Raw genomic sequence first — 26,033 nt, forward strand, 5'->3', positions numbered from 1 at the left:
AAGTTGAACAAATTAAACAAAGACTTGCTTCTGTGGAGATCTGAGCATTATCAGGTAAGTTTCCAGTTTACTCTTTGTATTTACATCCACTTCAGTAAGCAGCATCACTCTTTCTGCGATGATCTGATCACTAATTTTCAGTGTTAAAAATACTTTGTTCAGTAGACCTGCTTAAATTAGATCAGCCACAGTCACTCACTGTGTAATACAAATACACACAGCTACTGTAAATGTTTTCAAACTAAAGTTTATTTTAAAAAAATGTTGTTTGCCACTTCCACAAAAACTGTTTAAACATGGAAATATTTCAGTGTATTATCCTCCTCTTTCTTAAATAGATTATATCATTAAATTACCTTTATTTAATGACATTTGTACACTCATAATAAAACTTTACACACTGCATACAATGAACCCAGCAGTGCTGTTAACAGCACAGCCACCACTAGAGGGCGACTCTTAGCACACCCATGCCCTCTATTTTAACACCTTATATTCAAATGACTGCAGTCATTTCAAGACAATGTCCTTCTCTCTTTGTACGACTTATTTTAATGTGCACAATGTTTTCAAAGATAAGCAACCTTGTTGGGAATGAAATTTTCATAAATGTGTATTTTTTGCCATCTTCAGGAGTCAGAGCAGATGCGTTGGTGTCGATGTCGATGGAGCGGAGATGATGCACGAGTTGATGGAGGTCTTTAAAGTTGGTTGACTGTGCAGGTCATCGGCGCGTCTCCTTGTCCAAAAGGTCTTTGGCCTCGTTGATCTTAGCGGCAAGATACGGTGAACCACCTGCACACACACGCACATGCGCACACACATGTTGAACATTTTTAATAACTTAATTAATAGTGATTTCTGAAATGTTACACATGACACCAAAACAGAATTTCTAAAGCATTTATTGAGCAGCTATAGTTTAAAAGTCAGAGTTCAAGCAAACCTTTATCTGGATGATTCAGGACCATGATCCTCCGGTGGGCCTCACGTACTTTGACTTTTGTGCTGGTGGGGCTGAACATAAAACAAATAAATACATCAATGCATCCATTCATCACTTTCCTCTGAGCAATGAGAGACACGCACTGAAGGACTGGACACTGACAGATAACATTTAAGAAATACAACACATCTTATCACCTGATGCCAAGAATGAGGCTGGCCTCTCGTTTGGACATCTTCTGCTCAAAACCTCCTTTGTAATATGACGAGAAAGCCTGTGGTGACAGAAAAAGATTGGAGCTTTGATTCTTAATAATCTTAAACTGGAGACACCACAAAAACTTGACAGGCTTCATTTTTGTATTTTTTCCTGTGTACAAAAACTGAATTATACTTGTACATCATGATATACATTCATAAATGATGCATAAAAAAAGCTAAAAAGTGAGATGTAAAATTTAGCAGATTAGGACTGGATGTGAACATTATGGCAGATGTGCAGGAGGTGAAATATTAACTCACAGATGTGGGCATCTTCCTGACAGTTTCAGAGAAAACCTGTCCGAGAGGTTTCCACAGCTGAAATGCATAGCGGCCTGTTGATGAAACGCATACATGAAACATAATCCAACAAATTTCTCAGTGGAAAAGGAGCAACAAAAAGCAAAGCAGAAATCTGTATTGAAAGATTCAGAATCTGGTTTTACTGCCAAGTATATTAACATATACAAGTATTGTGACTTGGTGTTTTGCTGCAAAACAATTAACATAGAGGAAAGCTAAAAATCTGAAAAAGAAAACTGCACATGCACGACCAGATAATATTATCTTTCAAAATTACCGATCTTGTAATAAACTACTCTTACCTGCAAAACCTGCAGCAGCAACACCGAGACCGACTGCAATCAGAGTCCCTCCCTGTCACCAAAAAACAAAACATCCAGTCAGTCATACAACACACGTACTGTGATCCACTGAGGACTCTAATTGCGGATGTAATTGTAAAGAATTGAGACATGAAATCAGGAGAATTTGAAAAATGAAAGTACAGGAACTTCAATTTTGACCTCATTAATTACTTAATGTGCCATATTAAAACTTTGTGCTTTTTTTCCCACAGCTTTATTTAACGAAACTATGTACAAAATATGTCATGCAAACAAGAGCACAAACGTACATGAGACCATGAGAAAGAATCGAGTTGAAATCAATCAAGAAAAGATAGAAAGAGGGGTGTGAACCTAAAAAATAGTTGTCGTTGATAAATATTTTTTTCCATTAAAATAAAAATAATAAACAACACAGTTGAAATATCTGTTACTTGTATCACCATAATGATAAATTATATCTTTAAGGGTTAAATCATGAGTGATTTAGTGATTAGTTTAAGTCCTGATTGCATCATATCAAATGAAGTTGTAAGTATGATTGGACATTTAGAACAGCTGTGCAGCCCCAAAGTTTGGTCTAGTAGGGATCTCAATATTATGAATACTTTGAATTATAATCAAAATTGTACAAAAAGTCTTTTTGTGAAGTGAGTTCTTCTACATCAGAGGAAGTGTAACTAACATATGATAAACAAAAGGATTAGCATTTTATGTGAATGCAGCATAATATGTAGATTTTAGATTATGTTTATAGAGCATCTTATGTGAGATGAACATTGACAGAGGATATGGACATTATCAGAGGTAGTGACACTGTATTTTTAAACCCATATCAAAAGGTCAGAAGTTAATTCATTCATTTGTATGGTTATTGTGAGAATCAAGTTGTCCTAATTGATAAACGTATATAAATCCACTGATTAGAGGGAGGAAATCAATAATTTACCAATGTTTACTTTAGCTAGTTAGTACTGACGTTAGCTAGTAAAACAGTAGTAACGTGCCGTTACGATAGCGGTCATTGAGGTTACGTAATGCGCACGTTAGAAGGTAAAATCTACACAGGTGACATTAACTGTCTCCTCTCAGCACAGACACAGATACTCACCAGCCGTCTGTCTATTTCTGCGTCGCTCCTGACGTTTGTTTTCGGAGCATATTCAGCATATCTCATCATGTCTCCATCAACGGTCACGCTACCGGCGTTCGCCATGTTGTTGCCCCAGCGACGACTGTCAGCGTCACGTGATTAAAGCGTTCCGGTGGCAACTTTCAAAATAAAAGTCAGTTATTAAAAGATTGTAGCCTTTTTTTTCCCATTAATCATTTTTCAAATTATAATTGCGCGGCATACTTTTTTTTTTTTTTTTTAACGTTATTATAATTAAAATAAAATATTATCATTTTAGTATCATATTTGATTTCAAATACATAGAATAAAACCAAAAACAAAGCTGGAGAAATATCTTATTTGAATGTATTAATCAAAGTATTACAGGGGTAATAACTATGTAATATATTTAAGTGATTATTTTGTAAAATTTTTTTGGAATAAGGAATTTATTAGGTTCTGACCAAACTCCTTCAGAAAAGTTAATTTGCGTAGGTTGTAGACTTAGTAATGTGAGATGGATCACTGAATAACTACAAAGCACAGCCCCATTTATTTTTATTTATTTATTTGTTTATTTTGCCTTTTTTGAGTGGGTTTAATGCATTGAAACGCCAAAGCAAATTCTGTGTATGTAAAAACCTGCTTTGCAAAACTCTTTTTCTTATTTTTCTGACTGTGTTTCGTTTTTGTGCCTCTAGATGGAGCCATTGACTTGTGAACTGTGTTGTGCTACAAAACACGTTGGTGAGTTGCACAAACTAGAAGTAAATATACAGATAAATACAGAATTTAGTGTATTTTACTGGAAGTTAGCACCTTTCATTGTTAACATGTTTGAAAATATATTTGTGTTTGCATTTGTTATTATGTTTTTTGGCATTTTTGCATGATTTATTTGTGTTTCTACAGTATGTCCCTGTCTTGCTTTATTGTGCTTCATTTGTGTTACCTAGTTGCATCAGTTACACCCGTGTTTAGTCAATTGTTTTTATCCATATTAGCTTGTATCTTTTGTTGACTGTTGCACTTTTACAAGTTTGTGTTTTTTCTATTTGTATTGATGTGTGTTTGTATTTCTCTTTGTACTTGTATCTGTGTGTGTTTGTGTGTGTACAGGTGTACTTTGTGGCCCTTGTGGACCCTTGACATGATTAGGGGTCTAGCAGGAGTCTCAGAGCAGGGAGCAGCACCACAGAGGAGCTGATGGAGACCTGAGCCTGGAGCTGGTTTCCATTGTCCCTGGTAATTGGATTTGGTCTGGGAGGAGAGATGGCTGCCAGTGAGAGGCTACGATCATTAGGTGTGAATGAAACGTGTGGTGCCAGGGCTGAACACACACACACACACACACACACACACACACACACACACACACACACGCACACACAGACTGGCATTGTGCTGGTCAATGGACAACACACACACACACTAATCCAGATAAATCTGAAAATGCTGTTTTCATGTCAAACACTGTTTTTCCCACACGTTTTCAGATTATTATCAAAAAGCTCACCTCTACTATGAAACATTAAAACAAACAGCTAAATCTTCATCTCCTTTCAGCCATCCCCCAAACACACAGTAAAGAGGGATGTTTTATAAAACAATATAGCAAGTTAAGACAGACTTACTGCACTTATTTTGCAGGATATTTAAAGCAGGTTTAAATAAGTCTGAAGTAAGTTGAAAGTTAAAATGCAAATTTGTCCCACTCAAGTAGCCCGGACCAATTTAGGTTAGTTTACCTGTTGACCTGGTGATGCATAATTATGGCCCACAGGCCAAATCTGGCCTCCAATAGGATGCCGTGTGGCCTCCCAACCATTTTCTAGATCACAAAAAAAAGTGATTTGCACTTGGAATTGTTTTCGTACTTTTATTAAACATACTTAAGACAGCAACTGTTGGCTTAAGTTAGCGATTTTTGAAGACCACTTACAACATTTTTCCTGTGTGGCCCTCAGTCATATACTGACTCCTTAAACTGGCACCCAGTCGTCTAAAGTTTGTGATTTACAGACTTAACAGTCTATCAGTCTGAAAGTTGTCCTTGTTTAATGGCAGCGGTTTGTCCATTGTCAGATTGCTTTAAGGAGCCGGGGCCAGTTGTAATTGCAGTGGTGTTTTGTACTTTGTCCCTTCACTTATCTGTTGTGGCCGTTTAAAGCTAAGTTTAGATGGTTGTTTTATGTTTTGTTTTCTTTGTTGATGTTTTTTTTAGTTCAGTTTTACTTTTTGTATCTACACTATTAGAAACTTAGCCTACTTCAGTGTGCTTGCAAAGGTTAGAAGAGCAGTTTTTAAAAGCAGCGATCTCAGTGTTTTTCACCACAGGCTCTTCATCAACTGTTGAATTTTTTTAGATTTTGGTATAAGAAGTGTGGCCATGGGTCATGGGATGTTGTCTTGAGTACTGTTACCAAAAGAGAGACATGAAAAATGCTGCTTCCTTAAAAAAGCAACAACAAAAAACACGACTTAATTGCTAATCGCCTGCTAATTTGGGGGTAATTTTTTGTTGCTCATTGTCCACTTTCCATGTTTTTTTTAAAGAGATCAAGCCAATTTGCTCAGGTTTCAAAACGGTTAAGATAGATGTGAAAAATTGTGAACCAGTCCTTTAAGCAGTTGTTATTATTACCTCTTAGTTCATATAAAGGGTTAAAATGCAGCAGAACACAGGCTGCATTAGATTGGAGCAGATTATTTGCATATTACAAAATTAACCTCTGTGTGTGTGTGTGTGTGTGTGTGTGTGTGTGTGCGTGCGTGCGTGTGCGCGCGCGCACATGTGTACAACTTCATCTCAGCGAGGGAGACACATTTACTGAAAAACACACATACACGCGCAGTGTTTCCATGGGAACCAAGCAGCCACTCTGCTCTTCAATAGCGGGCGAGTGAGTCGAGGTAGATGGCTATTGTGCTGTGTGTGTTTGGGGGGTCGGGGTGGCGGTTCGAGAGGGGTTAGAGGGTGCAGTATTAAACAACGCACTAGACAGATGAAAGCAGTGCACATCCTTAAATCTAATCATAATTTAGTCATCACTAGAAGATGGTATGATCAAAATAAAGAAGGAAATAGGGAAGACTGACAGGACGGAGAGAGACCTGAGTGCATGAGTCAAGGGAAGGGGGGACGTGAGATTGCTGTTAGATGGAAAATGATGGAGCCTTGCGGACAGAGATGGTCTTATTCCTAAAGTTGATGCTTATTTGTTGCATCAATCCCTGTAAAATGACACAGGCCTAAAAGGATTTCTAAAGCTCAGACGCAGCTACACTGTGAGAAAGCAATGAGACCTGGATGTCCCTTTATTCATTTTTTAATGTTAAACTTCTGACCAGTCAAATCACAAAAGCTGAATGGAAATGGAAAGTTATAAAAAAAAAAAGCCTAAATTTGATACAATTTTCTTTAATTAACTAAAAGGTTTTCTGGAAGCCAAAAAATATTTCTCCGTGTTGAAATTCTGTGTTGAATAGAATGAATGTCAAATACCGGAAAAGGATGTACATTAATGCTTTCGCTGAGCATGTTTTCAAAATTAATACCAAGAGAAGAAAAATCAGAAGACCATGTTCTATATGAGCCATGCAGGACCATTATCCTGCAACAATGCTGCAGAGAAGCAGAGCCCATTAGGGCGACCTGGCCCTCCTCTCCTTCACGAGGAGAACTTTTGAAACAAATTCAGACAAAGAGCATTCAGAGAAAAGAGGAGGAGGAGGAGGAGGAGGAGGCGGCGGAGGAGGAGGAGGAGGTCTGACTCGGGCTTTCTCAAATGGAAGCTGATTATGATATTTCTTGGATTGGAGCTACTGATATTTGGAATAATCTAATTTACCTCTTGCCTAACAAATCATTCAAAAATGCATTTTTTTGGTATTTCGCTGAGAAAAATGTTTTCAATAAATTTGCTTGTGAAACAGGATTTATTGTTTATCATGGGAGTCCCAGAATTTCTCCATTTGAAGCAAAGCCATTAGTAATATTAGTCAGTGGAAAGTGTGGCATAGCACTAAATAAGTACATTCTGTTTGTTTCATTCTTTGAAGACCAACCCTAGTCTCTCCCACCTTTTTTGCCCTCTAAAGGCAAAAGGTCATCAATTAATCTTTTTTTTTGAAAAAGTAAAAATAAATAATAATAATAAATCATCTCTAACTCGGCAGAGCAATAAGAATTCAAGCACAAACCTGCAAAACCCTACGCTTTTGTCTAATAGCGAGTTGCAATAACTACATTCAAATCACAGGAGCAAGACCTAATTGTTTTCCAAAATTTATCTCTTTTAAACATATAACTAAAAACATTTTTCAGTGCTACAGTAAAAGTATGAATCGAGTTTGGGTTTTTTAGAGAAACGACATATGGCTTGCTTTCTCAGATTTATTACGAAATGTTGATATTATTAAAAATTTTAGAAATAAAAAAAAAGAAAAAAGTTTCTATGCTAAAATAAGGTTAGAGCAGAATAGACCTCAGTCTCTTCAATGAATATATAAGCCACAAAATGACAATTGGTCAAGCAGTTACTTTGTTGTTTTTTTTTTTGTATGCCTCCATGATAAACGATGATCATATTAATTTATTGATTGACCATATTTAACATCTGGTTACAAACTCATGCAACTAGTGCAGTACAATCCAAGTCTCATTCATCCAGTTGTATGCTCAGTACTTCCCAGCCACATGCATTTTTATTAAAATCTTAATATTAGAGTCTGACTTTGATGAGAGCATAGAGAAGTTCCTCTTTCAGTTCAGTTTTTAAAAATAAAGATGCAACTATCCATGGTGGCATGCAAGAAAAACAAAGTTTTCTTCATTAAGTCAAGGTAACACAACATGACTAATTGATATACAAATGATCATTTTCGGGGGGTGAAGTATTCGCTCTAATATCCGACGTTTTTGCGGGTCCATGAATGCAGCGGAGCAGGCGGGCTCCCTCGTTAGGCGTATAATTGTTTTGTTGATACGTTCACAGCTGATCAGATCGATAGATGAGAGCAGTTTTTTGCCATGTTTGTAAGTGAAAGAGAGTTTGAGCAGAATGAACGGTTTAGTTTAAGTTTTAATGCTCTGCTGCGCTATAAATAACCCAGCGGTGCTTTAATACGGCTCTTTTTATTAACATGATAATTAACAGTCCCGCTCCATTGAGACTATGGCGGGACAAATTAGACTGTGGCGGGTCGCCATAGTTTATTATTAATGGGAAACACTGAATCTACTATTTTTCATTTTCTCAAAGCCAGAGTAATGTTTATTACCTGAAAAAAGATTTCATACAGATCTCATTGATAAAACGGCATGTATATGATATTGGAAATGAATAATCAAATATGTGTTTTTGATAAAAAAAAAAATAAAAAAAGAGAGTCTTTTATTGGCCCCAAATATCGATTCAGCCCTTGTTGAAACTCAGGTTGGAGGAGAATTACTGTGTCTCTCTTGAATGATGTTTCTCCTGCTGACTGACACTTTGGGTTTTGGGGGCAGCTTCAAGCAGCCCATTAGGGGGAAACTATTCTCCACCTCTGCTTTGTCCTCCACTTTGCGCTCCTCTTCCCATCTTGGTAACATCGTCCGTGAAGACGTGTGTCACGACCTTTCTTTGTGAGACTAAATAAATGCACCACCCCCTGCTATCAGCCATGGTGCTGATCATGCCTTTTAGGGATTTTTATCCCATTTCATGATAATGACAATAATGGAAATGCACTGTGTATGACATTATCGCCTTAATACAGAACACATTAGGGACAGACAGAGAATGGCTGTTGGAAAAATGTAAAAAGCTTGTGCGATTCTGTACGCAGAAATGCAGCTAGACAGAAAGAATAGAAAAGAACCCCAAAATGTCTGTTTTCAACATGTCATGCAACTTAAATGAAAAACATGGCACAACCAAACTATAATAAAATTGTATCAATAGGTTTTTGAATTAGCTATAAAGTGATAAAACCAAACTTTATTATGCCTCACAAGAATGATAACAGTCATGAATGTTACAGTGGTGATAATGTCTGTTGTCGTTTTCTCTTTTTTTTTTGTAGAAAACGTTAAAAATGGGAAAGGAAATGCATGACATGTTATTTGTAAATGTAATTCCTCCATAAATAAAATACCTCTATAAAAATTATCATGAAGCTTTGGAGTTTCAATAATTATTTTGCTATTTTCTGTATGTATTTTTTATCGTTATTATTATTATTAATAATTAATTGATTAACCATATGAAATTATATAAAATACAATTTAACCGAAATGTCATAGGCTATTGTGATTTCTACAGCTTTATGTGACAAATTAATTGATTAACAACAACAGTCCTTATCCGAATCATCGTCACAGTAACAATCACAAACATAAACATCATAATAATGAGTGTATATTGATAATGCATATTAATAAATACAGTAAAAAAAAACAGTAAATAGTGGAGTTTTGGACCATAAGGACTTGTATGTACTGATTTTTTATTTCCCTATGTATTAAATGAATAAACACAAAAATAAAATGAAAAACATTGTGTAAACTCCATAGGCCTAGCTATGCATGATGTACAAACGTTAGGCGGAACCTTTGTTTTGCAGCGTCAGTTGCAGTCAGGGGACTTAATCACTGACGGACTGTCAAAATGACATAATGGTAAACACAGTAAGGTGAGTCTCGATTTCTGTTTCATTTCCCTCAAACGGCGCACACTTCACCGCAAGACAATAACAGTACAGACCCACTGACACACGATGGTTAAGACTCGAGTGAGCCAACATTTGTTATCTTTCATTAAAGTGACATTGATCAAGGATGGAGACAGAGGCTAGCGTTAGCTGCTAGCTAACTAGCTAAGCACATCACATTAGCTGGAGGGGCAAAAACAGGCCTTATTCAGGCAGCTGTCAGAGACGGCTCTTCATTTTATACATATTGCAATATGCAGTGTGTATTTTGTGATAAAAGGGACATTTTAACGAGTTCGCTCACGTAGCAGGTTATTGTAGCTGTCCGAAATGCTGACCGTGGCTTCACCTCTGTCAGTGTTTACTGCTGAGATGCTGACTGTGTGTTTATTGATGCAGGAGGACAGGCAAACACAAACAACTCCTCTGACACTTCAGCCCGGTTTGCTTTTCATTTCAGGCTTCTGCTATCCTTATTTAGCTCAAGTGGCATCATTGTGTGCCGTTATTTTAGGATTTAAAGATGAGATAACCACCCTCTTCATGTTTACCGTTATCTTTCCAATGTTTGTTTCTCTGCGCTATTTGTGTTGTTTACAATTAACAGAAGCACTTAAACTTGTTTTTAGACATTATATTGAAATCTATATATACATACCCCCCCCCCACACACACACACACACACACTTCTATGTACATATTAGCTGTAGTTTCTTTTTTACCCCTCTTTGTCCTGCATTATGGTCCTTGTATTTAGCTGCATGTCTATTTCCATCTTCCTGTACATAGTTTTGTGTGTGAGTACTTTGAGAGCAATCTAAAAGTGGTGTTAAAATCCTTGTATGTGTGCACATACTTGGCTAATAAGGCAAGTCATCTCTAGTTATATAGCACACTGATTACAATGTAAGCTCAGTTAGATTTGCACACAACAAATATGCAGAAAATAAGTTTTTATTGATTGCTAATTACTTAATTTTTACATTTTGGTTGTTGGTCTATAACAATGCAGGTTGTACTAAGCCAGCTGAGGTGGGAAGGGGAGGGGAGGGTTGGACAAGGGATTAGTTTTTCTTCTGGAGCGTCAATGCCCTCAAAATTTGGGAAACATATGGGCACATATGAATGAGATGCAGCTATGTATATATGATTTATAATTGTACACTGCACAAAACTGACAATATTGTGTTAATCATATTATTAATATCATATCATTTTGAAAGACAAGCCAAGGGCCATTTAAAATTGGCCCCCGGACCACACTTTGGACATGACTGGCCTGATAGAACAGGCAGGTCTCAAGCTTGCTTTTTCAAAGAAAGTACAGTAGTTGTGCATCATATATTGTAGGGGAGTTTGTTCCAGAGACTAGAAACTTAATTACTGAATGGACCCTCACCAGATTTACGACTTATCATGGGTACAGTTAGGAGACCAGTGTCTGATGATCTGACAGTTCTGGCCGAAATCCGATTTTGATTCTCTGCTGAGTCTGAGATAAGCCAGTTTTACATTTAAAGCTTTCAATTTTAAAAGTTTTAATCACATGTGAATGTGCATTGACTTCAGCTTTGTCATTCCAGCTTTAAAAAAAAATACAGTTGAGTGAAGTTTAATTGCTTTCGGGGCCAGGATTCAAAAACCTAATATAAATACTTACACGTATGTATGAAGTAGCAACATAAATGGCACCCCAAGAATTCGATAATTAGATGCATCGCGATGCGGACGTGGATGACAATAAATCGATTCACAAACGTCAAAAGTCGATTTTTCGAACGAAATTATGACGGAACGAATAGGGGCGGAACGCGGAACTAAAAACTCCGGAAGTGCAGCGCCCGCCCGGACAGTCTATTGGGTGCACATAACAGAAATACGCGGTAAAGATGGCTGCGCGCCAAATGCGACAAGCACCCTGTGGATCAAAAACAACATCTGCCGTGAGTCTCGCGCTCTGTCGGGCTCTGTCTCGCGCTTTCATGACACCGAGAAAAGTCTCACATCAAAACACTGCGACACCAGAGTTATCGATCCATTAACAGGCTAATAAAGTGTACGAATATGACTCCAGAGTACAGCTGAGTATTTTTCATGGCGTTTCACGATCGCGGATCAAACAGCTGATCGCCCATCGCGAGCTAAAGCTGTCTGAATAAACAAACATCCAAATGTTCAGTGAGGAAAGTGACTTCTTTAGACTACTTTATTTTAGTTTCAGGATCAGCCAGACTTTTAATCATTTAGAAACACCAGAACTCATCACTCTGTGTCTCATCCAGCTGTTGTTATTATTAGCAAGGGCAGATGTAGTGATTTGGGGGCCTGGGGCCACAGGCACATTAACTTATTTTCACTAACTGGGAATGTTAGCAGGCTGTTGGTAGCTATATGAGAAGAAGGCCTAATCGATTCTTTTTTCCTGAGTGAAACGATTAATAGCACAGATCAGAAATTCAAAAAGTCGGGAGAGGTTTGCCTATTATCAGCACAATGTACTTAAATTGACCTTGTTTGTTTAAGATGGAGCATTTAATTTTTATAATACTGGATAGTTTAATAAATAATAATGCAACATATGTTTATTACATTCCAAAACACCATCAAATCAAATCAGTCAAATTCAATTTAAAAAAAAAGAGAAAAAAAAATGTTCATTTAGGTATAATCGCCCAGCCCTAATGCAAATTGTGTCATGCTAAGCTAAAATGTTTTGGGAACATGACAAACATGAGAAACCATATTACACGAGGAGAAAAAACGAGGAGAAAAAACAGTCTGCTGTGCATGTTGCTAACATTTGTTTATTATTAAAAGATAATGTAAGTAAATGAATCTGTTTAGTGTTTAATTTAATAATGGATCATTACAAATACACTGTTTTAGTAGGAGTACATAGTAATAAGAAAGAAAAATTATGCATAAAAAAATAATTGAATAAAACAATTGATCACAAAAAAGATGCATTAAGATTATTAAGATATCAAGATGCATTGATAATCGTTTTATCGATTCCCACCCTATAAAGGGGGTTGGATAGTGTTGGATAGTGTTGGATAGTGTTGGATAGCTATAAGGTGTAAGTGTTTAATTAAGCAGTAAACCAGAAGACACAAGATGCTGCATTATAGAGAAACCATACATATGAATTAGGGATGATAATTGATGATCGATTAATCGGTCATTCAAAAATTTGATTGAAAATGTGAAATTTAATTGATTAAGTGATAGGCTATGTAATGCTATCAAAATATATGAAATTTGTTGCTGTGAGCATTGATTGAGGAAAAAACACATTTGATATTGTTTGAGATAAGCAAAGTTTTTATGTTTGTTTTTCTTCAAATAATCATTAATCGATCCCCATTTTACTGAATAATCGATTAAGTAAAGTGCTTACAATTTGCATCAATAATATGGATGTAGCTGATCATTTTTGTTCAGAATGTATTACAGACCTCTGAGGGCGAAACCTGGATACGTTTTTACTGGAAAAAATCAGTCACATTGTTGCCTGATTTATTGATTTGTGTTCATTTGGCTGTTTTCCATGCAGTGACCACAGTCTACAGGTCATATCAACCTTCATTCAAACATCATAATTTCAGAGAGAATCACTTCATGCTTTGTTCCTCACTCATCTCTGATCAGAAGTTTTCTAATCTTTCCTGCTAACGTTGGCTGCATTTGCTTGACAGCATGTGTGAGTCACAGGAGTTCAGTGGGAAGCTCGATGAGTAACTTGATGGTGACGGTGTCCAGGTTAGATCAGAGCTGTATCTGCAGAGAGATGATATCATGTTGGTGTGTGATCATACAATTTGCTAAATACAAAAATGGAATATGTACTAGTCATTGTTAATGATCAGTATACAGTGGACATCTCAGTAAAGCTGTTACACTTTTAACTAATGCTTTGTTAGTTATCAAAAGTGAACGGTAGGAGAATGAAATGGACAAAATATTAGTTTAAATTTGATGGAGCTGCTGTCTCTTTATTGTCCTGACTCACACTTGCTAAAATAAACTGCATTGCTAGTTGTGTCTTTCAGAGATTTATACATTTTTCCCCCTTTTTTCTCCCTAAATTTTATTTTCTTCAATTTTTTCTCCAATAAAATTTGATTGGAAACACATATAGATAATAAGTATATACATATAGATAGAAAGTGACTTTTAAATGGACTTTTATTTTGATTTAAATTGTGAAAATGGTAAACAGTTGAGCCAGTCAGCAGCTTTAGTGTGATGTTGCAACTGTTAACCAGCACTAAATGTCCTGATGCTGCGCAGTAGTGAACTGTATGGTCTGACTTGGGTGAGCATAATGTATATAAGTTAATAAAGCCCAAACAAAATCTATAAAAAGCATTACAATCACTGTGATATCAACAATAATAGATATAACTCCTTTATGTCTCCAACAAATCATCACAAATCAATTGTAAATATTCAATGTATCGCTCGGGCCGATGAGAAATTGAATCACAGTGATGTAATGGTCTTTAAATAATTAATATGTAGAGAAAAGTAAAAGAGGCTGAGCTGTGGAGGAGAAGGAAAATCAATCAGGGCGAGAGAGCACAAACGATAAAAGAAAGAAACAGAGTGAGGGAGAGACAGAAGAGAGCGGAGAATCAGAAGAGACAGGCAGATGGATGGGAACCCCACCCAGGCCTGCTCCCTCTCAGACCAGCGATAAACAGCTGAGGAGGAAGTCAAGTATTACTTCATGAGGACATGTGCGGGAGGATGATCGTTTTTCTGTTTGCTGAGGAGGAATGTGTGAAGGTCCGCTCTCGGTGTGATGAAGACGCTGTAGGTGGGTCGGTACTTTGATGCTTTAAGTTGTTAAACTTTTCTCTTGGCAAAGCCTCGATGTAAAGGTCCAGTGTGTAGGATTTAAGTGGATTTATCGGCAAGTGTGGAATATAATACAGCAAGTACATTTTGTTTCGTGTATGACCACCTGAGAATAACAGTCGTTGTGTTTTTGTTTAGAGTGACCCGTTTATATCTCTGTAGGGATTGGTCCTCATCTATGGAGACAGAGACGTTGCACCGCCATATTTCTACAGCAGCCCATAATGGACAAACCAGACACGAGCTCTAGATAGGGACATTCGCTTTCTCGTGTCGGCCACTGTAGTTGGCAGCTCCTAGGCACTGGAAAACAGCGTTTTTTTAAAAGTGAAACTGCTTTATTCAGTGTTTTACTGGCTAAAATCACTGTGTCTGTTTGTTATGGAGAGAAACACACATTTGCAGCTAATTTGGCTCTCAGTAAAAACCTCCTAAAAGTCTTGATGGAAAAAGGTGAGCACACGTCAGCAGGTGCTGGGCGAGCGGCCCGTCAGCAGTGTCCCAAACATCATAGGAGAAACACTGTTTTGTAACGTTAAACTTCTTAATTCTGTGTTTTTACCAGTTTCCTATCACCAGGTCTGTTGTTGATTTTTTTTAATGATATGGAGACATCTGTGGATAATTTCGGCACCCTGTGAAAACCTCCTGAACAATAAACACTGAAGAGACTAAACAGAAATTTTTTTTAAATTTTTATTTTAATTTTTATCAGGTGATGCAGGCACAAAACAAGTGAAGGGACATTCCAAAGACAACACTATGAGGGAGAAAAGACAGGTTTAAAAAAAAACAACAAAACAACTAATTGACACAACAGACAAACAGGTATAATGGGATATTAGTGCAATGAACCTCCCCTCTTCCTACCATCCCTTATCCTGCTTCCATCTTTAAATTTAGTTCAACAAATTTTAAGTTTGTGGGGATTTCCCTTTTCTCAGCAGCTGGGAGAACTTTCAGCTTGTTGCAATCTGCAGTCCTCACTGCTCGATGCCACTAAATTCAAAGTTATTTTACATACTGTTCTGTTATAAAGGAACCTGGAGCGTGAGGCAGTTTTATGAAGGAATTAATCACAGTATTCTCAGTCAGTTGTTATTTCCAATCTTTACTTTTGGACGCTATGCTTCCTCTTAACCATTTCCTCTTTCTGTCTTCCGTCTGTTACAGTGAAGCCACAAACGGTCTCCATCTGATGACTTCACAGCCACCTGACGGGCCAAAATAACCATCCCCTCTTTCTGAGCGAAGGGATTTTATTGTTTCGTCTAGCCCAAAGTGTTTGTATCTGGCTAAATGATGTAGTTTGCCACCCAAATTGGCTTAAATTTGAGGAGTTCCAGGCTGCTGCCAGTCCTGTTTAGCCCTGGCAGAAAGCCGTGGTAGCTTTCCCTGAGAGAGGAAGTCGACTTTTCCCCCAGACCTCGAGGCACACCATTAAAAAGGAAGACTGGATGAAGGCCCTGTCTCGAGGAGGAGAGCAGGACTTGGCTTCAGACAGCAGCGTGTGAAGTCTGTAGGCTGCTTGGATCTTCTTCACCCCTTCCCGAGCTTGTCAACATACCTAAAAGACTTGCATTTGACCAGCTGACAGCCACTTTGTTGGACATGTGGATGCAGCTTACGGGGTTTTTGTGCCTGTTTTGGAAAACCAACTAGTTGTGAGACTCAGCTCAGGGGGCCCAGCCATGGAGGGGCTTGAGCAGCTCGACATGGTGGGCGATATCAGCCCGGCTCTTGAGGCCACTGAGGACTTCATCCACTGCATGGACGGGATACAAGGCCCAAGCCAAGCTCAAACTGGGAACCTCCAGCCGTCCAGGCAGCCTAAGCAGCTGCAGGAGGTGTCCAGTGCTGCGCTGGGGAAGCTGAGCTCCAGCGGTGTGTGGGGCCTTCTCGCTAGAGAGCAGCCTGAGGTGGGGCCCCTTGGTCTGGCCTGGGCTGACAACTTCAGCGTGTTGGGGCTGGGGATGGGCTTGAGGCACGGCAAGAGAAGCCGAGCACGCTCCACCAATGACCTGGCAGCCCATAGCAAAGACTGCACCAACAACGCCGCCAACTCCTCGTCCAACTCGGCCTTCAAGAAGGGACACAACCGGTCCAGGTCAGATGTCAACTACCGGCCGTCTGCATACACAGACAACGGACTGCCCACTGTGGACTGCAACACTCTGAAGAACATGATCCTCAACCACCAGCCAGAGGGTGAGTCCACGTCCCCACTCTCAGTCTCTGTGTTCTGCCATGTGGAAAATGTCTGTTATGAATGTGTCAGTTCAGATCTTTTAGGTCAATGATAGAGCTGAAAATACTTTCGTTATTTGGGGGTTTTGGACAGTTAAAACAAAAACTCTCTGTGGTGCGTTGCTGCAGAATGAATATAGGAAACAGTGGAATTAATTTTTTTTTGTTTGTTTGTTTTTAAAGATTAGTTTTTTGGGCTTTTATTGCCTTTAATCGATAGGACGGTGTGAGCGTGAAAGGGGTAGAGAGAGAAGAGACAAGCAGCAAAGGGCCGAGGCTGGACTTGAACCCGCGGCCGCTGCAGCGAGGACACAGCCTCTGCACATAGGGCGCTGTTCTATCCACTGAGCCACCAGGTGCCCCAATATTTGGTTATTTTTGACAGTTAAAAAAACAAAATTTGGTCTGCTGGCAGCCTGCCAGGCCTGCACAGTTTTAGGGGAAACACTGAAGTGGTTGAAGATGTCTCAGCTGCAGATATAAATGTGGATAAACTACTATCTACATCACTAAAGTGAAGTGGGAAATGATATGTCTTCTAATTTGGTTGCACTGACCCTTTAATTGCACTTGATTTGCCAAATTGGGCATTTGTGGCATAATTGCTGCTTTGACACATTAAAGATGATGTCATGTCGTGTGGTGACCAACAGTCCGGTCCCTACCTGTCAGAGACACGCACACCTCCTCCTCCTGCACTCTGATCGACCGTGCATTCAGCAGAAAGCTTTCTCAGCCTTTGAGGCTTTTCAGAGGACAGAAGTCTCAGACTATTTGTGCTGCAGATCGGGGCGTATGCTGTACTTATGTTGAAGCATCCTCAGAGAAAGCAATAATGATAGAAGATGATAATAACTTGAAATGACACAGCTGTGCTATGACAGTCAGTGTTCAGGCAGACACACACACACACACACACACACACACACACACACACACACACACACACACACACACACACACACACACCATTTGTTTGTGTGTTTTGGCCATCTGAAGGCCTAAGGAGATCCTAAGGGATCCTGAGGGATAATAGCCTGTAATCCTGTCAGCAAATGGACTCAAATGAGGCGAGAGAAGAGGCAACCCAATTACCCGGCCCCTGATACTGGCAGGATTATTTAGTATTAGCATATGTGTGAAAAGGCATCAGGCTATTTAGTTTGGCTCGATGTGCATTGAAAAGAGAGAAGTAGGAAAGTAATAAGCAGAAGGCAGAGTGATTTAGCCTCGCGATGTCTCTTCATTCACACCGAAAAAAAAGTGGCCTGTTTGCCTTTCCATTAGTGACAGCTGGGGATGTTTAGATGGTAAATGGAAATGGTGATCATTATTATATACACAATACACATGTACATATGGGACCAAAGAGGCTGAATGTGTCGCCTTTTATTAAAGCTCTTACCATATGTTATATAACAGACCCAGTGAACTCGAAAAGGCTGCAATCATCTGTTTACATGTTACATTTCTTGTAAATAATTGGTCCATTTTTGGTTCCACATTTTGTTGCAAGCATTCTTTAATAATCTTGTGTTCATTAAAGTTAAAGGTCCATGCAGTGAAACAGTTAATGTGAAAATATGTACGTGTTAGTCAAACGGTAGAGTTTAGGGACAAGTTAAGCTTGCTGAAATAATTGGCTAATTCTCCAAGTTGCGTTATCACTAGGGTTTAATACACCAGGCTACAAAACATTACATCTAATCAGCTAGTACTCTGAATGATGAGACACTATTTGTACAAAAATACAGTGGCATAGTGAAAGAACAGTGAGTCTAATTTTACATTTAATAATGTTATTTGTGCTGCTTAACAAAACACAAATCACAGAAAATCTTGATAAAAATACCAAATATTTGTTGTTTAAGCCCTCTTAAATGTAATAATTCCCTGCTTTTCTCAGTTTTCTTAAAAAACTTTAATATATGGCAACAAGACGATGGACGGAAAATATGGTGGCCAGGTTGCTTGAGCTGTGAGAGAGAGCCGTACTGTGTGAGCACATTAATCATGAGATTTGGTTTTGCATTGCAGACAGTTTACTCATATCGAATGAGTAAAAACTGTACGGTGTATGCCTGGCTTTAGAGTCTTGTTTCAGAGGAGCATTTTCTTGATTTATTTATGCGGGTTTGACCACTGGAGTTTCCTTGGTCATCTGTGTTTATTATTCTCAAATAGCCAATGGACATGTTCCCTCCATGAACAGTATGAATATTTGCTGAGCAAAACACAGTGTGTGTGGAGAGGCTGTGTGTACACAGAAGAGTGCAAACAATAAAGTAACGTCTCATCTTAGTCATCCAAAGCAGTTCCAGTTGTTTGTCATTTTTCTTCTGGCCTGTCCATGTTTTTTCGCTCTTGCTTGTCTACAATAATAGTAGGTAGAACTTCTCTGAAATTTAAGTTTTCATCTTCGTCACAGTTTTCGCTGCTTAGAGTCAGTCTGCTTCTCTTCACCTTCACGTGAGTCCTTCTGTTTCAGTTCCTGTTGTATCTGAACGTACTGTCACACATCCTTCATGACACATATCCTTTTCAGAAAATTCTGGCCTTACTCAACTTGGGGATTTACAACTTACAACTGACCCTGAACAGGATAAACTCTGCGGTTTAGAGTGGATGCTGTACCTGTGTGTGCTTTTTCATTTGCAGTCCATGTGCGCTTTGGTATCCAGGAAACCGTGGGAGTCTGTTAGATTGTAAAACGGCGTGTAATATTATGATTTGTTCCCTAATCAGTGGGTGAGGTTGTTTGTGTAAGGTCTTGATTGACTTTAGGGCAGCAGGACTGTTTCGTTAGTCTGCAGCCCTGAGAGAAAACTGTTAATTCTGGTTGAAGGCTCGTATGTGTGTATTAGACTGTTACCAGAGCGTGATGTCAAAACCTACCAGGTGGAGATGAAGGCTAATTGAACAGAGCAGCTTTCCTCGCCACAATGCCTAATTCTCATCTCGACCCTCCCAAGCGTGAACACTGCCAATCAGCTAGTCTTGATTCCAGTTGAAAACTTATTTGCATATTCATTTGTTCCTTTAGCAAAAAAGGTTTGTTAACATGCACAGTCCGAGACCTGGAGTGACACCATGTCTGCTGCCGTTTTGATAAGATTGATGAGGCACTTGACTCGCCACCAGAGCTGTGAAGGATTTAGTGTTTCCCTCCATTTAGTCTTTTAGCACGTTAAAGAAACAAAATGCAATATCTGCCAATTAGGCCGCTCCTGGTGGGGGTTTACAATTAAATCAGTTTGTGGGGTTGGTTTGGCGGACAGTGATTGTTGTTATTTTTAAGCAAACCTGTCGACCCACTTAAAGATGTCTAGATATTATAGAAATACTTCAACCCCCCCAATGACCGTTTGTATATCAGTTGCTTACCCCATGTTACGCTAAATTTGTGAGGAAAACATTGTTTTCGCTGGTTGAAGCTAGGCCAAATTAGGCAGCAGTTTTTTCTTTAACTTCTTTTCAGATGTCTATAGGTAACATAACCAGCATTTCAACAGAATTTCACTATTAGGTTATTACATTTCAAAAATATAGTAGATGAAATAATGCCTAAATAATGTTTGGATATAACCTAAACATCCAAAAACATTTACTTCGTAACCTAATGTTTCTTATTTCAGATGTGCACATGTATTTTGACCTGCAAATTACCAAATTATTCCACTTCCAGACAGCTCATAGATTAAGTCACAGTTAGTCATTCCTCTTGTAAATTCTTACTTCTTGAAAAAAATACCTGGTGCACTTGCCTGGTTGTATAGTATGAATGCTGCTATGTATGTTTTTGTGTGGGTATTTGTTTTGTTGTTTAAACTTGCTGCTATTAAGTGATTGCCCCTAGTGCGATTAATGCAGTTGCTTGACTATAATTTAATTGAATTGAGTCTGCTGCCCCATCTTAAGTCCCAAAGATTCATCTGTGTGTCTCCAGTATAGCTTGTACTTTAGCTGCCCCGTGCGGAGTAACAGCTGCTTCTCTCTCTTCCTCTTTAAGTGGAAGTACTGCAGGCTGAGTAGCCACAAAAATGGAACCTGCAAAAATGATTGTCCAGTATTTGGTTTCATGAAATGCTGCGTGCTTTAAAGCCATTGAAGTGTGGCGAATGTTCCCAAATATTCATCCACAGGTCACTGGCATGTATAAAGTTTGTTTTTCGAAATTATTCAGATACTTGGCAAGCTGAATCATTGTTACACCTCAAGTTTGACCTTTTTATGAACTTTAAAAAGTGCATACAAAGGTGTGTGGGTGTATGGTAAACACCAACACAAAAGGTTGGGTGATGCTTCAGATTTGGTTATGATCTTATACCAAGTAATACAATAGAATAGACTTGCTGTTGGCTGGCATCTGACCAGTTTCTTTAAGCATTTGGGCAGGTCAGTAAATGCAGCATAGCTCATACGCAACGCTGGCCCAGTTTTATGTCCTAGCAGAGGTCATGATGCCTGTTGTCTACCTGAGTCTAAACGCTCCTTTATCAAAGAGAAAACATACCATAATCACAAGAGGAGACGGCAAGCTGCCGATGGTGAAAAAACGGACAGAAAAGTCCAGAAAAGGGAGAGGGTGTACCTCCGGTCTCCAGATTAAGAAAGTGGGACATTTTGCTGAGTGGCCTCCCAAACAATACTGTTTCTTCCTGCTTTGGCGACAAGAAATGTTCTCAGAGGAGCGCTGGCTCACAGCTATCTCTTAGCTAAATACGAACACTCATGTCTGAGCCGCAAGCGTCTGATAAGCTACCTTGTGTAGGAAAATGGCCCATCTAGATTAACGTTCCTGAGATCAATTAGAGATGTTATGATGCAGGCGAACTGGGAGGAAAAAGCTGCATAAGCAAGGACAAATTATGTAGCTCATTGCAATGAATTCGATCTTGATGTCCAAAAATGGGACTTAAATGTGCTCTTGAGTTGAAGCTATAGATGCACTTCATTAAAATACTCCACGGAAAATTTCTTTTGAGCATCAGCCAATCTTTAAACATGGCTTTAAAAAGTTTGTATCCCCCTGCTTCATGTAGGATGGCAGCTGAAGTCAGCTTGGATTTCAATGGAAACTCAGAGTCGTTACACAATGTGTAAAATGTATTCTCACCACACCTTTAGAAATTTGTCACACCACTGCTCTGAAAATTACGTCATCATGCACAGTACAGAGAGAACAAGGATTTACACCAAAAGATCAACACACAGTGATTCATCACAAGTCACTAACAATATGATCAAACAGAGAGTGCTACTCATTGTGATATGATAAAGAAAGAGAGATGATGATGAGAAATGGGAACTCCCATTACACCACCTTTTAACATTGATCTGCATGTTCCAGACACTCATACTTTCTCCACAACAGAGCTAGATACGCTACTTCTGTCAAGTGCTATTGTGTCCAGAAGTACCATATTTGGCGATTTAGAACATAAGGATCAATAGCTTAGAAGTGGATTATAGTACAGGAGTGGTTTGAGAGGCTTGTCTCGATCCTAACCTGTTTACCAGTCACTCTGAGGCCCTTCATGACTGTTTGCTGTGGCTTTAGCTGCCAGGGGAAACAGCAGTAACAATATTTGCGAAGCTGGCGTTGAAAAGACAGGGCTAAAACATAATGGGCCTCATGCACGAATGTTTTCTTATTTGTCTCTCATATTTGCTCTTGTACAAAGCAATAGATTAATAAGAAACTTAATAAGTGATTAAATAATTAAAAAAATTCAAAAATAACTTTTTCCCCCGTTTTTTCATCAATAAAATAGTTTTTCATCATCATCATTAACATTTCATAGCAAAGGCTTTTGTGCATATTGTCTCGCGCACTTTGATCTTACCTGAGAACAGGGCAGAGTAACAAGTATTGATGATTGCCACAAAAGTTCTTAACTCTGTTAAATTTCTCTGCACACACGATTCATGCATGAGGCCCATAATGAGGTCCATGTTTCTTCCCTCTATTCGCTATATCAGCATACCAGATATATACAATTTTAGTTCACCACAGAAGTGTCAGTGTTGAGACATTTTCCCACATTTCCTGAGAGAGCAATAGAGCAATACAACTGTATACCCTCTATACTCAAGATTTTCTGTTTCATCTGACTGAGACTAGTGTTGGCTTAATGTCTTGTGCCTTGTTAACTTATCATAAAACACCCTTTTCAAAGCTCAGCTAAATCGAAGTAAAATTCACCACAACTGTCTTGGTTAGACCTCTTAGTCGTTAGTCCACTGTTCCAATTAGAAATAAATCCATAATTCACGTTCAAGCTCAAGTTAAATGTGAAAATTCGCTGTTTATTCTTGTGGTTTCTCTGTTTTGTTGCTGGCCAGTCCTGTAATGTTATCCCCACCCCTTGCAGTCGCCATGTTTCTCAGCTCAGCAGCCTGCTTCACTGGCTGTCGTCTGGTGTAATGTGATTTTCACTATATGCAACACATCCTCAATAAAGCCTCTCCTTGTGATCTTAATAGAAAAAGGAGAGTCTGTGTTTTTGATGGTCTAGAAAATCATGTTGTTGGGGTTTTTAAATACCCTTGCAACACCGTGATACTGCCCAAGCCTAACTGAAAGATCTAAACATTACATCTGACAACATTCACAAATGATACAAACTATTAAGAGCCAACTGCTACACTGAAAGTGGATGAAAAAAATGTACAACTGGTTTTATTTACTTGCTAAAGTCACATAGATCCAGTGACAAGGTTATTATTATGAGAATAATCCAAACAAGCAAATTTATTAGACATAATAGTATCTGACCTGTTATTTGTGCCTGCAGATGATGGGCCTTTGGGAAGGTTTAGTCAGAATAAAACTGCTTGTATTTGTATTTTTGCTAAACACACACACACACACACACACACACACGCACACATGCATACATATTACTCATCTTTGTCTCATTTCTCCTCTATCTCTGTCCAGCTGATAAAAGCAGCAGCAGCAGCAGCGTGGTGAAGCAGGGTGAGATGGAGCAGCGTGAAGGGCCCCGGGGCCGCTGGACGCCTTGCCACGTCGAGCTTACACCCTGTGAGCTCCGGCTGTACACTCTGGACAGCAGCGCCAACCGCCAGCTGGGCACCGCCTACTCTCTGTCACACTGCCAGAGCGTCATCTCACCAGCACCCTGCAGCCAGCCTGGCCAGATCACCCAGCCCGCCGATCAACGCACGCTTCAGGCTTTGTTCTTCAACAGCACGCGTCTCCAGCTTAGGGCGGCCAGCCAATGGGAAGCCGTGGAGTGGAGACGGCTGATCCTGGAGAAAGTGCAGGCAGCCAGACCTGTGAGGAAGGAGAACCACCAGCGTAAGACGGGAGCGGAAAAACAACAGATCGTCAAGTTTCCCGCGCCCATGTCTCCTTCTTCATCGCCCTCTCCTTCAGGGCTCGACACCAGGCCTGATGGTGACAGCGACACCCCCACCTCAGCAGAGGCGTCACTCTCTCTCCAGTCTAATTCTGGCATCCTGAGCAGACCCACCACCCTGCCGCTGTTCACCCAGCGCTGCCAGGATGTCCTCAAAGCTGGTGTGCTCCACCAGCTGGTGGATCAGAACAACTGGCGGGCCTTCACCTTCGTCCTGAGCAGATCTGCTCTCCGGGCCTTCCCTACCGAGGGCCGTGGGTCTGTGTCCCAGCCTGTCCTCCACTACTCCCTGGCCTCCTGCTTGGCCGTGCAGCATGATCAGGAGCCAGAGAACGGAGAGCCGTGGACAGATAGTGGGGACTGCTTCCAGGTCGTTTTCCCCAAAGATGTGCTCAGACTTCGGGCCGACGATCAGCTCAAGGCCCAGGAGTGGATGGAGGCCCTGCGGGAGGCGGTCGCAGCACAGAGACCGGCCCAAGAAGAAGTGGTGGAGTCAGTAGAAGGAGCTCCAGCCCTGCAGGGAGTGCTGTTGAGATCGAAACCATCCAGAGAGAGGAGGCAGCGGGAGGCCCAGAGAGCCAAGAGGCAGTCAGTCACCACCAGTTTCCTCAGTATTCTCACCTGTCTGGCTGTGGAGAAGGGGCTGACGGCTCAGAGCTTCAGGTGTGCAGGTAAATGACCTACACACACACACACACACACACACACAAACCACAAACTGAGAAAATTACTTGACATTTTGAGCTTTTCAGTTTCCTTCTTGATCATTCTGTGTCAAATCAGAGCAATTTTTTTGTTTACATGTCAGATTTTCTTCAAACCTCATGCATACACTATCTGAGAACAAACCTGAAAGTTCTGTAATATATTTTGACAGAATTTTGAGAATTACATTGGTTTTTGCCACTATGAATGTTGTCATTTTCACCCCCTAATAAACATATGTTGTTCAATTTAACCGTAAAGACAACACAAAGGACCATTTCTTGATAGACACATAAAGACCCCCTTTTCACAATTTTCATGGTCCAAGGAATTAATCCACATATTTCCATTTTGGCATCTCTAAATGGCAAAAAAATGCAACGTTGGCATGGCACACTTAGCATATCTCAGATTCTGATAATGTTAGAGCCTATGTAATTGAACACTTTCAATCATATACTGTATTTTTATAGAAAATATGGAAACTGACAGGCTCAGATTATTATTCTAAGTATCGGGCAACATTATGAAAAGGATCCCTACAGAGGTAGACCTTTTTGTTAAAGAGATAAAGATCCTTGTTCTCTCTTAATCCAGATCCCCCTGGATTTATTTTAACCAAACCAGAGTCGGTGATTGTTGCAACAGTGGAAAGATGAACCAATATAATTGTGTATTTTGTTTCTGCCGTCTTATAATGATGTGTGTTTTGCAATGATAAAACTGTTGTTTATTTAAATTGAGTCGGGTGAGTTTAGCAATTGCAGTTTCAGGGCTGGTTTTCTTTTTAAACAAATAGGATATTAATCTTTAACAAACAGGCATGTCTCTGTAGGGATCCTTTCCATAAGTTGTCAAGCACACTAAAAACAATCTGAGCCTGTCTGTGTCAAAAAAAGCAATTTTAGTGGATATAAATTGTCGGTGCAAACATGCCCTGAGCGGTTACATTGCAGCTTGTTTTGAGGCTGGTGGCTGCAGCGCTCTCACTCAATACTGGATGACTTAAAAAAATTGTTTTTTCCATTAGCCACTTAGACACGAAAATAGGTGAAAAAGGGTTGAAAAACACAGAACTTGATGTTGAAGTCCTTATTTATTGTTGTTATGCAGTTGAACTGATATATGAAGGTTGCTGACGTTTTTAATGCGTCTACCTGTTCCTGGCAGTCAGGGGTTTTGGGTGTCGTT

At 39.5% G+C, this 26,033-nt stretch overlaps 2 protein-coding genes across 4 annotated transcripts in view; one reads left to right on the top strand and one right to left on the bottom strand.

Moving 5' to 3' along the window:
• Positions 1–231: 231 nt before the first annotated feature.
• On the bottom strand, positions 232–3,092 carry dnajc15 (DnaJ (Hsp40) homolog, subfamily C, member 15). Its single transcript, XM_042495201.2, has 6 exons — positions 2,944–3,092; positions 1,812–1,863; positions 1,468–1,541; positions 1,144–1,220; positions 947–1,017; positions 232–795 (listed from the first exon to the last, which is right to left on the bottom strand). Exons 1-6 carry the CDS (start codon positions 3,046–3,048, stop codon positions 725–727), a joined length of 450 nt encoding a protein of 149 aa, XP_042351135.1. The 5' UTR covers positions 3,049–3,092; the 3' UTR covers positions 232–724.
• A 6,436-nt stretch (positions 3,093–9,528) lies between these two features.
• plekhm3 (pleckstrin homology domain containing M3) overlaps positions 9,529–26,033 on the top strand; it is an 80,027-nt gene continuing 63,522 nt past the window's right edge. The window contains exons 1-3 of one of the 3 annotated variants that reach the window (XM_042494209.2): positions 9,529–9,624; positions 15,679–16,713; positions 23,696–24,808. In XM_042494209.2, coding sequence (XP_042350143.1) covers positions 16,197–16,713; positions 23,696–24,808 — 1,630 coding nt within the window. In that variant the 5' untranslated portion in view covers positions 9,529–9,624; positions 15,679–16,196. Of the gene's footprint in view, positions 9,625–11,491; positions 11,586–14,244; positions 14,465–15,678; positions 16,714–23,695; positions 24,809–26,033 lie in introns of those variants that run through there. The other 2 variants (XM_042494210.2, XM_042494211.2) reach the window with 2 other exon arrangements.

The sequence above is a fragment of the Plectropomus leopardus genome, chromosome 10 (assembly GCF_026936395.1).
Source record: "Plectropomus leopardus strain MGB_pleo_1.0 chromosome 10, ASM2693639v1, whole genome shotgun sequence".
Lineage (NCBI taxonomy): Eukaryota > Metazoa > Chordata > Actinopteri > Perciformes > Serranidae > Plectropomus > Plectropomus leopardus.